Here is a 17,306-nt window from a genome sequence, read left to right as displayed (position 1 = left end):
TAGCAAACACCTTTTCATAAATTATATACTTGTCAAAGGTGGTCTTATTGTATAGTGTATCAATGAGTGGTTGTTTGGTGTCTACTCCAGGGCACTGTAATAGGTCATACTACCACTTTAGCAGGGTTCAAAATCAGATCTGTGATATTTTCATTAGTGGTACACAGGCACATATAGTAAGTTATGTCTTGGCAAATGTTTGTAACAGTTTACTAGTTAAATCTAGAATGTATTCAAACAATGTAAATCACGAAAAGTTATGATTTGTTATTCATTTCAAAACTACGAAGAACCATTTCCATTTCCAACCTAGTCCATAATTTATTCTGACCCAAAAGTCCCATCTGTCCTGACCCCTTATTATGAATTATGGATAATTATTATGGACTAATTAATGGTTCTTTGTCTCAACTCTTCATTATTAATCATGACATTGTATCCTTGTTTTCATTTTTTTAATGTATTTAATAAAAACAAACATTTCATGAATTACATAGTTTGAATACGTAATATTATGTACTATGCAACTGTAAGTTAGTTACGTATGGCAAGCCATTAGTATCCATTGTACGTTTTCTAATGAGATTGCATTGCAAATGCAGACAGAAACATACCTTATTGCATTTCATGTCATGAAAGGTGCTATACAAATAAAGTTTTATTATTATTATTATAGTTTATGCTCCCAGCCTCCCATATCTTCATACACACACTTATAGAATATAACACCTGGTCTGCCTAACCTTGAACACTACAACAATCTGCACTTCAGCATGCAGTAGTACATTCACACGTACTTCCGCCATCTTGTACTCATCTCCCAAGACGGCCGGCACATGCTTTTGATCCAGCAACACATTTCCATATAATTACATGTCAGACTCGGAGCGAGCTGAAAGAGAGAATCACTCATGGTGTCCAAGTTCACACATGATAACTATAATATACAAGCTTTGACCACTGTGCAAAATCTTAAAGGGCCACTTCACCCCTTTTGCAACCTTATTTTACTGATGTTTAGGACACAAGAAACCTGTCCTGGGGTTTTTATGTGTTAGATATTTTAGTCATGGCGCCATGTTCATGACCTGTCATGAAAATGTGATTTCACTTCCTTCCTGGACAACAAGTCACACCTCCATGCAGTCTCCACAAGGAGGGGCAGTGCAGTAAAGCATTATGGTCATTGTAGGAATTCAGCAATCCAGTCAAACCCTATAGTCAAACACACAGACTTCATTATTTATCTGGTCATAGTGCACATTTCAAATTGTGCTACTGTTCTACTACAATTACTATTAACATTGAGTGACTGCAGTTTCTTCCAGCTGTGAAATGTCCCTTTAAAGCTATAATAAACTAAAGCTATACATTAATCTGTGTAATAATAATAAACTTAATGTGATTGCGGCTGTATAGAGGGTCCCATCTGATTACATTAAACAACATTAAACTCACTTAATTTGCCACTCGAGTTTCCATTTTCTATTTTCTCCTTACTAAATTCTACCTGCCCAGCATGCAGTTTGTGCTACATCGGTCTGTTCCTTTCCGTCCTTATATTCCAGCTATGTTTGTGCAAATATATATCTTCTCTGTGAGAGCTTGATAAACTTTAGAAAATGTCATGTGACTCTGCCATTCTGTCAGTTTTTCCTCCAAGCTCACAGTCACACCTGCTTGCACAGGGGTAAATCAATCGAATGACCAGTCACCACCTCTGACTAGAAGAGAGTGACTAGGATCACAACAGAGGATCAGTAAATCACAACAACTGTCAGAGCTTTCAGGAGACGTGCCTGTCTGTGTGCAGAGGGCAAATTAGGGACACAGAGTTTGTGCATTCCTACAGTATGTGTCATGTAATTGCACATATTGATTTCTTTAAAGAGAGCACCCTCGATGCTGTCATCTACCGGCAATGCAAATAGAAGAAGTAGGTTATTGTTTTCATTCCAGGGTAATTTGGCTAACGTGCATTGCAGAATGGGATTAAAAAATGGGTCTTTGTTCTGCCTCAATCAGATAATAATAATAATAAAACTTTATTTGTATAGCACCTTTCATGACATGAAATGCAGCTCAAAGTGCTTTACAGAACAATGGAGAATAAAAGAAAAGCAAGGCAACAACATTAAAAAACAAGCAGTAATGCAATACAGTGAGGACATGAATAACAAAAAATAAATAAAAGATCAATTAAAAGCAATGTTGTAGAAGTGGGTCTTGAGCTGAGCTTTAAAAATGTCTATACAGAGGCTGCCTGACGAAGGTACAGTGGGAGCTTGTTCCATGCCGACGGCCCGTAGAAGCAAAAAGCTGCTTCCCCGTATTTTTTAGTTGCCATTCTTTTAGGCAAAGCGAGCAGGCCAGCAGTGGATAGAGAGATGTTTATTTGAACCCAATGTTTTACCTCTGTTCTTTACGATTCCTATTCCCTCTTGTCATTGATTTAAACTTTTAAAGCATATCAAATGTGTAGTTGCAAACCCAAGTGGATCGGGTTTAATGTCCAAGTCAAAAGGCTGCCAAAACACCTGTATCCCTGCAGGTATTCGCTGTCCACTACTAGGGTGTTTGTGACATTTAATGGCTATAACGTGGTCGTTAAAGAGCTATTGGTTGTAAAGATTTCAGTTGCGGCCTCTTTGGCTGCATTAAGTGCCCGCACAGTAGTGCATCACTAGAGGATATGGATGCAGCCCATTAGCATCACTGACATGTCACTGGCAAGCAGTAAGCACCAACACACACAACCCCACATAGTCATATTTTGTGCAAAAATACACCCACACGTACCCGTACGTGTGCACGTGCATGCGCACACAGGTGTACTTACGTATGTGACATTCAGTCAGGAGAAATTCTTCTAGATAGGTTGTTAGCTAAAAGTTGTGCACTTCACTTAAATGTTCAATGGGGGCATTTTTCAGTTTTTAGCCCATGATGATTAAACCATGAAGGAGGGTTATGACTGGGCTTGTTGAAAGATAGATGTTGACTCCCGCTTTAAAAGGATTTGGCCCAAACATAAGCAGAGAATCTGGGTCAGGGGAGACTCAGTGAAGTCAGATCCAATGTGTACAGTAGCCTACTGTATAGTTGTGTTGCATGATTATCTACTGTAAATGAACAAAATAGTGTTTAAAGTTGTGCGGCTCCTTTAACGAAATCTTTGTAAATTAGTAACTATACAGCATCCATGTCCAAACTAAACCAAACATGCTTTAATTAGTCTTAGTACTCGTCTACATGCTTAAACATTTAGTACCATTAATTGAATGATTTATTTGCATGAATAAATGACAATCAGTTAACAGCAGGACTTTTGGAGTCCACGCCGAGTCCACAGGTTTGCATGCATGCATGCATGCATGTATGTGCGTGCGTGCATGTGTTGGGGTATGTACTGCAAGGATGTGCTGTGGAATTTTAACTAGTGGGGCTATATCGCGTGTACGCGCTCGCGAGCGATCACTAATTGAAATAACCTCTTTAATGTAGTAGGCCTATTTATTAACCCACAACATTCTGTATATCAAATTGTATTCTATTTACTTGCATAATTGGGAAACTTTCGTGTTGTCATAATTATGCATTTACCTGGCAAACGTCACCTCTGTAATTTAATTAGTTCATGAGTCCGCCCGCCACTGTTATGCAACTCTTTAAATTAGAGTTAGACACCGGCTACTTTAATAGATCGCCACAATGGACCGTCACCATTGATATGCATATATGCTTCCAAGGTCCATTCCTGTTATTTCAAGCTGTGCTGCTGTGACACTCTAGCCCTACTGTCAACTCACCCCATATACTGTACATGTCCTTAAACAGATATGGAGTTACTGAACTTGGCAGAGGAAGTGTAGTGCCCAGGATTGGGTGAAAAAATGGGTTGCAAAATCGTGGGATAAAAAATAATGCTTAGTTTACACAAGAAGATTTTGAATAAACCAAACTTAATTTTGGGTACTCAACGCTGCTGTTGAACAGCCCTTGAATTTTTCCAACTGTCATTAGTGTTTCCCCAGTATTGAGCTTTAAGCCATTGACCATGTGGTACGGCTAATTAAGCCATCAAGGACAGCAGCTAGAGCTGAGAGGCTGAGAGCAGCATGTGCAGTGAGACCACACACAGCTTCCAAGAAGCAGATACTCCTGGTGTGGGAGACACATAATATGCCCCCTACACACACACGCACATACTGTACTGTACACAAACCGCTGTCAATTAGGCCGTTCAGCTGTTCTGTCTGTTCTATCTTTAGCTCTCTTTTTTGCTCTTACCCTCAGGATCAATTATCCTTGGCAGACTTTGTCTGGTAAAGAGACCTCCTTGGTTACGAGGCCTTGTTGATGGCCAAGACCGAGTGGGAGGTTTCCCTTGACTTGTTCAGGCGTGATGTGATTTCCTGCATGGTCCCTGCTTCCCAGTGTGTCTGCGCCGTTTTCCCAAGGCTCAAACGTCAATGTCTACTTCATCTCGGTGGCTTATACGCACTTTATTGTCTGCCTTCCTCCCACCTCTCTCCCCACCCCCACTTCAAAGGCTTACTATGCTGTCTTTAGATGTGGAGGAGGTCCCACATGTTTGTAGAATGACAACTGTGTCTGACCGTGTCTCTGGGGAACATTCAGGAATCAGGAGCGCAAATCCTGGAGAGTAGCAAATCAAACCGGGGAAAGAACTGCAGCACCGCGAGATGAGAGAGGCAGCAGGTGTTTTCAGTGAACAAACAGAGATAAAACAAATTTGAAAATGCTGTGTCATTTAGAGAAGAAGGCTGTGGTGGAGGGAAAAAACATTGTTTTACACTTCACAGTCAATTCCCTTTTAGTACCACGGCACGCACTCACGCACGCACACGTACGCTAGGGCATTAAGCAACTAGTCGACTAGTAAATCCACTAGTCGACTTGTTACTAGTTGCCTAGTTGATTTTTTCCTGATTTTGTAGGCCTTAAGATCAAGGAAGATTATAGTTACAGTCACCAATGTACACAGTTTTTAAATGTACAAATATTTATTTGTTACATAATAGGTAGTTAAACAACTAGTCGAAACTAGTAAAAATGACTAGAAGTGAATGCCCTAACGCACGCACGCACACACACACACACACACACACACACACACACACACACACACACACACACACACACACACACACACACACACACACACACACACACACACACACACACACACACACACACACCAATTGTCTTGCCCAATGTGATGAAGACATTGAAAACAAGAAAAGGGGGATGTCGTACCTCCAGCCCATTTGAGTTTGCATAAGCACATTCAGACAGACTGGTATCTTATTTTTTCCGCTGCTTGATTTCCCTTTCCTCCCTCCTAATGCTCCTACCCTCTTCTTCTGCCTTTACTCACAGCCTCACATGCAGTATAATTGCATTTGCCGGTGCTGATTTCCATACTAAATATGCTTCCTCGTCTTCCATGGGAGGGCCGACTGCATCGCTTGACTCTATGCTGGTTATCGCTATACCACAGGCCCTCACACCTTCATTGTTCAAGCACCAGCATCATCATAATTAACCAAAATGTGTCTCAAGGCATACTGCTCTGCCAACTTTTGCAGCGACTCCTAAATGCAAAAAAAAAAATCCAAGAGAGACAATTAATTACTCCATTTGCGTACCAATTTGCAGATTATTTGCTCAATCATTTATATAGTTTGTCTCGATTTGTTTCATTCATTAGCTTGTGTACACATTGGCAACACCCAAAATGCCCCCCCCCCCTCCCCCCTTCTTTAAATATGCTTCCTGTAGTCTTCGGATGTAATGAGCATCCACGCAGCTGTACCTAACTAATGAATTCTAGCTGGTGTGTTTTAGCTGGTGGGTTGTGCTGTCTTTGGGGACTCTCTGATTATGCAGTCTTTGCTACACTTACTGAGCTTCCGTATTGTCCGTGTAGGCTAACGTCTCAGACAGTGACATAGTATTGTCCGTGTAGGCTAACGTCTCAGACAGTGACATAGTATTGTCCGTGTAGGCTAACGTCTCAGACAGTGACATAGTATTGTCCGTGTAGGCTAACGTCTCAGACAGTGACATTCTACATCCTACCCTTCAGCTCATCTGAAGTACATTCTGTTATAAATAGCAATCCTTGTCCTCCTTTGCGTCCCGCTTTTCTCCACCCTTTCCAAGGAAGCACAATTTATTTTATGGTGTCATAGCGAGAGATAGCATATCATAACGCAACAGACTACAGTAACTGCTTAGTCAGGCATCTGTCCTGGTAGGACCTATAATGGGAAACCTGCCATTTCTTGTTTTAGGTCATCCCGCAAATCCTCCCTTGAGGCATAGGTTCTTCCTGTTGAGTAAAACGCAGGGTATCAACCCATTTGTTGTTAACACAATGGGAAATCTCTGTTAATATACAATTATAGTGCATAGATATTTCCTTCTAATTTCTAATTTTAACATTTAAGTGATATTTCCAAGCCTATCACAGTGAGTTATTGCTTTTATAAAAAAAAAATTTTGGGGGGCACGGTGGCACAGTCACCTCACAGCTAGAAGGTCCTGGGTTCGATTCCCGCTGGGGACACTGTGGGTGCTGGGGACACTGTGGGTGCTGGGGGCGTGTCTCTGTGTCTCTGTGACCGTGTCTCTGTGAGGTTAGGTACCCGCACAAAAAACATGCAGTAATCTAATCCACCTCCCCCTGGCCAGCCTGATGGAGGGGAAAGGATCTGGTCGGAATAACGTGTTCCTTCCACGTGCTACGTCCGGCCAGCGAAACTGGCCGAAAAAAAAGAGATGGGGAGTGACACACAGAAAGGGCGTCAGGATCGGGACTCGAACCCGCGGGTGCCCGGACCACTACGGCGGTCCGTGCCAAGCTACAGCTCTTCATGCTGGTCACTAGGCTAGTAATCCACTATAAAGTAATCTGTTGCCAAATACAGTCATTGAATTGAATCTTCATATCCAAGACAGGACTATTCTCAATGCTAACATACGGTAGACTCGACCATTATCTCCACGATCAAGGAGCTGCTGGTCTTCTTTTGAAGAAAGTATCATGTGTGTCTCACTCAGCACTGCAGCAGGTCATCATGGTAGTCTGCAGGCTGCAATGTTTCAGCTCATGTAAACCTGGACTCTCTGTGAAAACAGGGAACTCTCATCCATCTTCCCCACAATGCCTCTCTCCTCCCTGTGAAACGGTTCCACTCAACAGAGTTAGTAAGGCTGTGGTTTTACCCCTGCGAGGCAAAGAAAACAATTTAAAAACCCAATTGTTCGAGTTGTCGGAGACTTCGGCTTCCCTTGTCTCAATCCTCAATCTTACTGATTTTCAATTTCTTCTCAAAAAATCAATATACCATGCATTGTATTACTTAAACTTTCTATCACTCACTGATGGTGATATTTGTAGCCCCTTTGGAGATCTGTGCAGTAAAGTAAACAGCTGATCTAGGGACAAGTATCAAAATGAACATTCATCTGTCACATGTTTTCATGAGATTTTCTAATTTGTTCCTGATCTCACTTTGGTGTTGGAAAGCGTCTGAAAGAGTCTAAAATGAATGTTTTTTCAGTGACAGTTACAGACGTAATGAACAAAGAAGGTGAAAGTGGGTTTTCTTTGGGGCCGATTAGAAAATGATTACAAGACTCCTTTTCTCACAGCAGGTTTCTTGGACTGTAATTGTGCTAATTAGCCCTACTGACATTATGGCATTGACTAGACCACTTTCAATCACCTTTCATCATATAATTTCCTTGTGAAATTATAACTTATACTGACTGACCTTCATGATACTGCTTATGAATTAATTATGTACAGGACTTAATGAATGTATGCTTACATGCTAATATCCCCTATAGGATGATTAGTCACACCACTGAGGTTTGATCAAAGTTTATCAAAATATGTTAGTAAATTCTAATGAGATCAGGTCATCCATAGCAAATAATATTAATTTATACGCCAGCCATTTTCATAATATACGCCGTCAAAACCACTGGGACACTGGAGTCAATTATTATGAAAGAAAGGTAAAAGGATACATTGATATCCTGAGCGTTAATTCTTTTTTATTTATATTGTTCTGCCTTATAAGCAGAGATAGACAACGGGGGGGGAGAGACAGGGAGTGACATGCAGCAAAGGCTCGGGAATCGATCACAGGCTGTATCAGAGCCTATATCTGGTATGTGCCTTAACTGCTAGCCCAACAGCACCCCATCCTGAGTGTTACTTTAACCCGTGTAATGTAAAAATAGACCCAGAATGTAAAATTGTCCATTTTTACACTCTCGCCTGGGCCGGCATGGCGGTCCAGGAACCTTGGCTGTTAATGCAGCATGACAGTGTGTCGCGCGTTCGAGTCCCGATCTTGACGAACTTTGCTGTGTGTCTTCCCCCATCTCTCTCAGCGTTTTCCTGTCTACCTACTGTACATCTATCAATAAAGGCAAAAAATACCCCAAAAATGTACCGGTACTTAAAAAGAAGAATGTTACACTGTAGCCTACAGTACAAAAAAAGAAGGATAAAAAGCAGTCGCTCATATCTACAGTACCGTACATAGCAGCCTGGCCACGTTTCATTAGCCAGACTACTTGGAGTCTTGACTAATGTGAGGGGTGAACCACAGTTCACTATAGTTTTGAAGTAATTCATACAGTCTTTTGAAATCAGCAATTTGGTCACCCGACACGCATTTTAACAGTGTTTTACGGTTTGATGTAGACGCATAACTCCGCTTCTGCAAAATTGCGTGGGCTTCCAGATCTGCTACCAATCTCCCGGTCATCCTCATTTTATTGGACTTGCCACTTTCAGCAGTAGAGTGATCATTCAGCACTGCCCGATTGCCAATGAATTATTTTGACCTTCTTCAACGTGTGTGTGTGTGTGTGTGTGTGTGTGTGTGTGTGTGTGTGTGTGTGTGTGTGTGTGTGTGTGTGTGTGTGTGTGTGTGTGTGTGTGTGTGTGTGTGTGTGTGTGTGTGTGTGTGTGTGTGTGTGTGTGTGCGTGTGTGTGTTTAACTGCAATATTTGTCTCAGACTTGTCTTAAAGGACTTGTTGCAGAGAACTGCACCTTCAGATCCCATACACTCCCTGTCAGTTCAGATATAGACCATCTCTGTTCTGTGTAATACCGTAGTTATATTTACAGTACATCCTGATCCAACACAATCTACTTTTTTATAGGGCTGCTGGAAGTTTCCCTTAGGAGTAAGACATGCAGTGTCCCATGTTGGATTTATATTCTTAGTTTCTAAACCTAAATACTAAACCTAAATCACTTTCTGTTTTTTAAATTAAAGCAATATTTGGCTTAAAAAAGAAGAAGATTGAACCAATAAACTGGTACTAAAATAATCTATTTGACAGTATGTCTTCTCTCACCCTAAATTAAAAAGTATTTGGCCATTGCCATTTAGCAGATCTTAGAATTAGTATTGTTTCCAAAAGACGTATTCATAGTGTGTCAGTGTATTTTCCATCTCAGCATCTTATGTATTTTACTGTTTGTTTCAGATGAGCAGCAAGCGCTCCAGCAGTTTCCGACGGGCCATTGCCAATGGGCGACGCACGCTGCAGCGGGAGATCCTGTTGGACGAGACGGGGTTGGGCGTGTATAAGCGATTTGTTCGCTATGTGGCCTATGAGATCCTGCCCTGTGAGACAGACCGGCGCTGGTACTTCCACCAGAACCGCCTGTGTCCCCCGCCCATCTTCATGGCCATCATCACAATTGTCCAGGTGAAATTGCCCAAATTTCTGTAGATCTTAAGATGCATAATTCAAACCCTCTAGACTAGAGGCCACACCCACCTTTACAGTAACTCCATATTCTGGGCATTAAGAGATTTGATGAAAATAGCCAAACATTCGTAAACAGCTCATAATGCTTTGAACTTGTAGATCAGCTATTATAGGCAAAGAGTGTAAGGGATTATTTTCCAGGCTTCAGAAAAAAGCCTTTCACAAACCTATCACTATTCTTGTGTTCAATCTGGTAGATGTGGTAGCTAGCCCATTACACTGACCATAGATCATTCTATTGAGTCTTTTGGCCGAGGCCCATGTGAAGGTTTTTCTCACTGCAGTTGAACACAGCACTTTATGTTCAGCCTGATATGGCTGTGATGTGTTTCGGCTCAGACACACCCAAATTGTTTAGGCCTTTTGTGTGTCTGGTTTAAACTGGTGACGCAGTGGAGTTTAGGGATTATTGGGTGTGTTTAATTCCTTCTCTGCAAGCTGACGCTCTCATTGGACTGCTTAGATTCCTTACAGTGCAGATTGCAGAAAGCTCACTGCTCTCTGTATTATTACCCTATTAATTGATCGATTGTTTTCATTTGGAGCAATATGGGCTGGTGTTGAAATTACTGCTGTTTGGGGATAGTGAACATAATGTACTCTTCATAGCTTCATTGTTCTTCCTGGATTCATCATAAATATGCGGAACGCAAAGTAACTGCTCTTAAAATGCCTCTAAGTGGCACTGAATGGTCTGTAATGACAATGAGGGTGTGTTAATGGGAGTACACCATCATTTAACTTTATAGAAACAATGATTCATTGATCTATGAAGAAACGGCTAATGGAATCGGAGCAGATGTGCATCTGAACAACGGCTGCAAAACCATGTGGCTTTTTACAAACGACAATTTTCAATCTCTGCTAATCGTTCACTGGGGCTTGTACAGTAGTAAACGCATTCTGGGCATGACAGCAAGTACCTGACTTGAATACTGTGCTTGTTTTGTTCCTGCCCTGACACAGATCATTGTGTTCATGTGCTACGGGATCATGCTGAACAAGTGGGTTCTGCAGACGTACCAGCCTGACTTCATGAAGAGCCCCCTGGTCTACCACCCTGGTCACCGCGCCCAAGTGTGGCGCTTCTTCAGCTACATGTTCATGCATGTTGGGTAAGCTCAGAGCTGCTTTAGTCACTCCCTCCATCGTCACCTCTGCTAGGATATTGTCACCATGTGTCACCCTGTTAGCTTAGCCAGGCTTGCGGATTGACACATGACTTTTGTTGTATTGCATGTCACCCCTTTTCTCTAAAAACCCCATAAAATAATCATAAATAACTACTGTGAGATGGAGGGTGACTGATTTAAGCAGTCACACCTGGCCTGAGTCAAACTAGAACTGAACTCAGAGCTGGGTGTGGCTGCGCACCTGTTGTGCATGGACTTGATCAAGGCACAACAGGTTAAATCAGTCATCTCCACAAACACTCAGGAGATAGCCTCGGTCCAGTCAGTGGAGAGCTATCGCCTCTCCTGTGTAAAATGTAAATGTCATATGTTGTGTTATTCCTTGCACATGGAGGGATGGGTGTTACTGCTGTTACTGTTACTTTTCCTGAAAAGTAACTGCTGTGGACTGGACACCCGACAGTGACGTTATGAAACATGAAAGGCTGCAAAGACTGAAGCTGAATCCACCATCCTTCCGTTTGTGACCTCCTCCTCTCATTTTGAATCTCCCACTTCAGTTTGGAGCAGCTGGGGTTCAATGCTCTACTCCAGCTGATGATTGGCGTTCCATTGGAGATGGTCCATGGTATCTTACGAATAAGTCTGCTGTACATGGCAGGAGTAGTGGCTGGTGAGTATCAGAGCCTATGTATTATTTTCCTTAATAGGGCTGGGCAATATATCGACATCATCATCGACTGGAATAGATATCGGAGTGATAACAAAAAAGTGAAATAATTGTTGCATTTTATTACCTAGTTTTAATGACTTATTTTATACTTTTAAGATTGTCAAAAATAATTGCTAAATTACCTGAGCTATAAGCTTTGCTCTTGTACAGTAGATCTGCTATTTTTGGAAAATGTTGAACACTGTTATCGTCACAATACATGTATTGTCACAATATGGATATCGAGGGTTCACAAAGATTGTGATATTTGATTGTATCCATATCGCCCAGCCCTAATCCAGAAGATCATTTTTGTCTCATTAGTTTCAAGTGTTTTGTTTTTGCCACGTGCTTGCATTACAGCTGTCACATTGTGGATATAATCATAGCAATTATAAGAAGCTTCTGAACTCAGAATAAAGTAAAATACTGCAGAAGTTATATCGACAAATTAATTACAATTAGCAATATTGTATCTATCGCAAGTTATAGTGTAGTTATAGTGGATTTTGTTAGTTATGTAATTTATCAAGTGTTGTGTAACCTATGAAAATTGGTTTAACACATTTAGAGCCATACACGTTCATATTATACGGTTTATAAAACCCAGCACTTTAATGCCATAACCGTGTATGTCCGTTTTACGATCTTTATATTACTGTAGTGTACGCTGTATCTGTGTTATATTTACCGCATAGGCAGCCTCCATTTTGGACCGGCATATAGATGAGGCGTGCTCCGTAGACTCCTGTAATGGCTGCGATCTTTAGCTGCGTTTATCTCCAAAGTGAAGCTCAGGTGATATGAGGTGAGGCATGATATTTGGAGATAAATAAAAACCTAGCACGATGCTGTCGGAAACGGCGTCTTCAATAATTCTGGTTCAAGAGCCACGTCACAGGGTCGTCTTTTTGTAGTTTTTTGTGTTTTTTTGCCTGGCACAGGTAAAAGGGCGCCCGAAGAAACGCCTGGCTTTAAATGTGCACAGCTTGACACTTTTTTTTTGCCTATAGCTGGCCTACAGGCCACCACTCCCTGGAGTTGTCTATATGGGCATATAGCCTAGCTATACTGATGACATCAGAAATGTCCATAATATGGAGATCTCTGTATCGAACTGGTGATCAGGCATATTGTTTAGATCGGTGGTTCGATGTAGGTGTGAGGGCCGCATAGCATAGATGAGGGTCGAACCTCTAGTGACTAGAGTTTTTATTCAACTACTAGAGTCTTCCCTCTAGTAAGTTGAATAAAATTGCAGCACATGCTCCAGTTCTGTGAAAGGGAAATGGAGGTTTGGTGCAGGGCCTGAATTTGTTAGCGCAAAAGCTGACGTAAAATAATTTGGATAGCCGTGACCACGTGGCATGGTCAAAAAAAAGAAACAGACAACCAAGTCAAATTCTCTCAACTCAAAAACTCAAAAAGTGTTCAAAGATGTCGCTGTGTCAATTTTGCAAATTCACTTTCATCCTTCCAAGGCAGCTTGAAGATTAGGACATTTTAAATCCACAATGATTTTGGCGTATAGTGCTTGACTGGGAAGTGCACAGCTGCAAGAATCCAGGATATTGTACAATCCCGCTTCCCTTTCATCTTCTACAAACTGTTCACTATTTTTGTCTTGAGCCTCATAAATCACTCGATGTCCATTATTTGATAACTGTCAAGAGCAACAGTATAATTCACATTGACTGATATTCATTCATATTCAGTAACTTGATTTTTACCCATTTCTTTCTGTATGTCTGAAATGACTGGGCTTCTCCTCTGCTGATAAACCCAAATTATATCACTCTGAGTTCACACACACACACACACACACACACACACACACACACACACACACACACACACACACACACACACACACACACACACACACACACACACACACACACACACACACACACACACACACATACATACACACACTATACTTTAAGCTTGTGAATTATTGGAGGTTTGATTTGTTTTTGTGGTGATGACAGACAGGGAGAGAGGGAAAAGAATGAGTGAGAAAGGGAGTTAGTAGAGTTAAAGTAGCAGAGTAATGCAGGCTTCCTCTCTGGGGAATTGGCTTAAACACAGTTTCAGATGCTGCTCATACTGTAGATTTAAGTGGTGGTCTGATCATGGGTGAAAAGAAACCATCGGCTATACCACTTGAATGGTCTCCCTAACAGGAGCCCTCGTACAAGGTTTCTTTGACTATGCATGCACCTCTTGGTACCACAGGACCTCAAAGGCCCTTAAAGCCAAAGTGATGGATCATAGACCAGCTCAGCTGTTACACAGCAGCTGGTACAAATTGGGTCGTCCATGACCATGGGTGTGGATTACATATCGTCGCTGTCCGGCAGAAATCAGCTAGCTGTTAAACACCCTTTACGTCTGTATGTGTTTTAACAAAAATGGAACCAATGAAAAGTATTAAAATGTGTTTTGACAAAACCACATAACTGACCCTCAAACTGTCTGCTAAACTCCACCCTCTCTCATGCAAGTAATTGACAATATATAAAGTCACAATACCAACTTTCATGAGGCAGCATTGCTTTATTTTAAAAATACATTTCTTGAAAAATATATTCTTTCATTTCCTGATACATTTACATTTTGGAGTTACTTGGTTTCTGCCAGACAGCAGAGGTATGAAATATGACATTTTTGTGATCAAACTATTTATCAGAATCTCAGAACTCAAATAGAAAAGCTAATTTACATAAGTTATACTATGCACTGGTGACTGTGATCACTGGATTAATTTCCCCCCGGAATAAGGTCTTCTTAGTTCCAACCTCAGAAATTCCAGTCAAATTTAGTCAAAGAGACAGACTGAGATGAGAAAGACTAAGATGAGAAGAGAGGGCAAGAGAGAGAGATGAAAGTGAAGAAACAGAGCAGAAGGTAAATACTACGGTAATTTACTAAGGTAAATACTTGGTGCCAGAGGGTTGATTCAGGCTCTGTGCGCTCTGTGACTTTGGCTTGGTGTAAAGTTAACATTCTCAGTGATGTGATTGTACCGTGGTAAATTTGTGAAGGGTTGTCAAGGACAAGTCACTTTTATGACTTGGAGTTGTCGCGTTGTCTTTGTGTCGCCTTTGCCGGCAGAATACCAATTATTCTCAGTGCCCTTTTTTGTTCAGTAGGCACTCTGGTGGTCTTTGTGCCATTACAGTAGTGTGTGAGGTCTTCATGTCTCTTTTTAAGTAGTCGTAGAATCCATTTTGCACAAATGCTAGAATTGTTTAAAGAGCCCTACCATGCCACTGTAAGCCCCACTGATGTTCTCCCTTGGTGCTCGGCTGTGTGCATCGAGTGATTGTGCATCAAGGAGGTAGAGTGACCTTTGTGCGGTGCGTATGATTATGATAATCTCCACCCCCAACCCCCCACCCCTTAGTCATTCTACACCGGACCCAGACTGAGGGGTCTGCTCGTTGCCAAGCAAGCTAATTCTCAAGCTCTCTTTCCCTACAACCAAACCTTAGAGACCTCTCTGGGACAAACTAAATGAAAATAGCTGATATGCTATTTTCACTACTTCATAAAAATAAATAGGGAAACAAATATATATATATATATATATATATAAATATATATATATATATCTCCTGATTAGTTCATGGCCCCAAAATGGGTTAGGGTTGGGCCCACAGTTTGGGAACGACTGCTCTACTTAGCTCTGGTCCATAGCTGAGAAGTCCTTCTAGTGCTTTACGCTACGGATCAGAGCTACAGTATGCTCTACTGTACAGTAAGTTGACAAGTCTAATTGCTTTGCCCAGGAAATTAGAGAATAGCAATTTTGTGGGAGTCCATTGTTCTGTTTGTTAAAGCTGGTACAGAGGCTATTTTCTTAGGCCCATTTATTTTCATTCATTCCACTGGTTGCACGCACGCACGCACGCACGCACGCACGCACGCACGCACGCACGCACGCACGCACGCACGCACGCACGCACGCACTCACATGCACACACACACACACACACACACACACACACACACACACACACACACACACACACACACACACACACACACACACACACACACACACACACACACACAAACCACCCACCCTCCCTTCCTCTCTCCCCATTAGCCATCACACTGAGTGGTTTTTATAACCTTGAGCATACTGTGGGAAGTGATTTGATGCTCTTTTTGTCTCTGGAATTTGTCATTTTTATCCAAGGTCAGCTATTGCGCTTTCTTTTGTTAACAAATTTGTTGAGTTGCAGCCATGACTGAAGGCTGCGTTTTGGCTGTGACAAGAATTCACTCTGACTTGATTTGGACATATTCAATGACTACTTCTCATGCTTTTGAGATGAGAACAGTGATGCAGTATAAAACACAGACAGCTCAGAGGTGACCCGAGCATGCTCGTTTTGCGACTCCTCTCTTCCTTTCCCCTGCATTTCACACAGGTGTGCACACACATAGTGCACCTTTAATATCACTCACTCAAGCACACCTACACACAGCACAGGTCTGACATAATTATACCAGGCCCTTGATGCTTGGCACTGTCTTGAGTGGTCGCCTCCCAACAGCTCTGTGGATGGGCCTAGCTGCGGTACACTATTGATTCCCCAGTGCTCTGGGGAAGCACAAATATTATCATATTTTCCCCCCACGTGGCAGATTTGGACGGAGCAGAGGGTCGTGATAGAATAAACCAAATCAATCTCTGAGGAAACCAAGGGCAAAGAGTCTTTGGACCGGCTGTTTTAGCACACTGTGCAATTGATGCATATTATCTGTCCCTCCAGGGTACAGCGTGACACGGACGGACGGCGCCGCTGTACGTATGGTTTTTAGCTGAGTGTCTGTCATGTCGAGCGGCATTCTTACGTCTGAAGGGTGTGTTTTGACTCTGGACGCTTTTTCAGTCCGCTCGTGTTTCACTAACGATCTGTTTTGCCTGCAGCACAGATGCACAGATGCATTGTGCGTGTTGTTTTGATCTATGGGGCGCATGCTGACTGCTCAGAGCTCTGCCTCAGCCTGATGTTTGTGGACAGGGGATACGTTAAAGGCCCTCAGACTCTATGGTTATCAACCCCAACCCCACCCTCTGCACACACATGCAGACACACACACACACGCTAGACCAGGGCAGAGAGAAATGGATGAAGAGTGTCTTAGAGCTGATTGCAAAACCTGCTGTTCCCGTTGTAGGAAATCTCAATGAGGGAGAGAATGTTTCACTTTCTCTCTCCGTCAGACCGTTAGTGCAGACGCCAAAGGGGTCCAGCTTGCAGCTGGTGTCCATCTCCATCCCAGGTGGTTCACATTTTTAATAGAGATACCCAGGACTGATGGTCCTATTATGTTTCAAATGGACCTGGTCCTCTTTTCTACCAGACTGCAGAACACACAAAAACGCATGTGACACATGGCTGGACTCCAGTTGTGTCACCCTGTCTGTCCTCCTCCACCCATCCTGATGCACACGCACGCACGCACGCACGCACACACCACGATAGCATATTCAGGATGCTCGTAATGGTTTGCATTTCAATCCAGTCACCTCTAAACTGGATACATTAGCATAACTAAACTGCCAAAGTCCTTACCCCATAGACTTCTCTGCACAACGAACAATAATGGT

The 17,306-nt window shown here is 42.2% G+C and overlaps 1 protein-coding gene across 2 annotated transcripts in view; it reads left to right on the top strand.

Moving 5' to 3' along the window:
* The window catches only part of rhbdl1 (rhomboid, veinlet-like 1), a 57,596-nt gene that overhangs the window by 30,860 nt on the left and 9,430 nt on the right, over positions 1-17,306 (top strand). For both annotated transcript variants that reach the window (XM_080788385.1, XM_080788386.1), the window contains 3 exons: positions 9,545-9,769; positions 10,799-10,947; positions 11,526-11,638. In XM_080788385.1, coding sequence (XP_080644511.1) covers positions 9,545-9,769; positions 10,799-10,947; positions 11,526-11,638 — 487 coding nt within the window. The remainder of the gene's footprint in view (positions 1-9,544; positions 9,770-10,798; positions 10,948-11,525; positions 11,639-17,306) is intronic.

The sequence above is a fragment of the Protomyctophum bolini genome, assembly GCF_963924005.1.
Source record: "Protomyctophum bolini genome assembly, chromosome: 18".
Classification (NCBI taxonomy): Eukaryota; Metazoa; Chordata; class Actinopteri; order Myctophiformes; family Myctophidae; genus Protomyctophum; species Protomyctophum bolini.
Note: the sequence above shows the minus strand (reverse complement) of the source record. Positions and strands in the feature narration are given on the sequence as shown.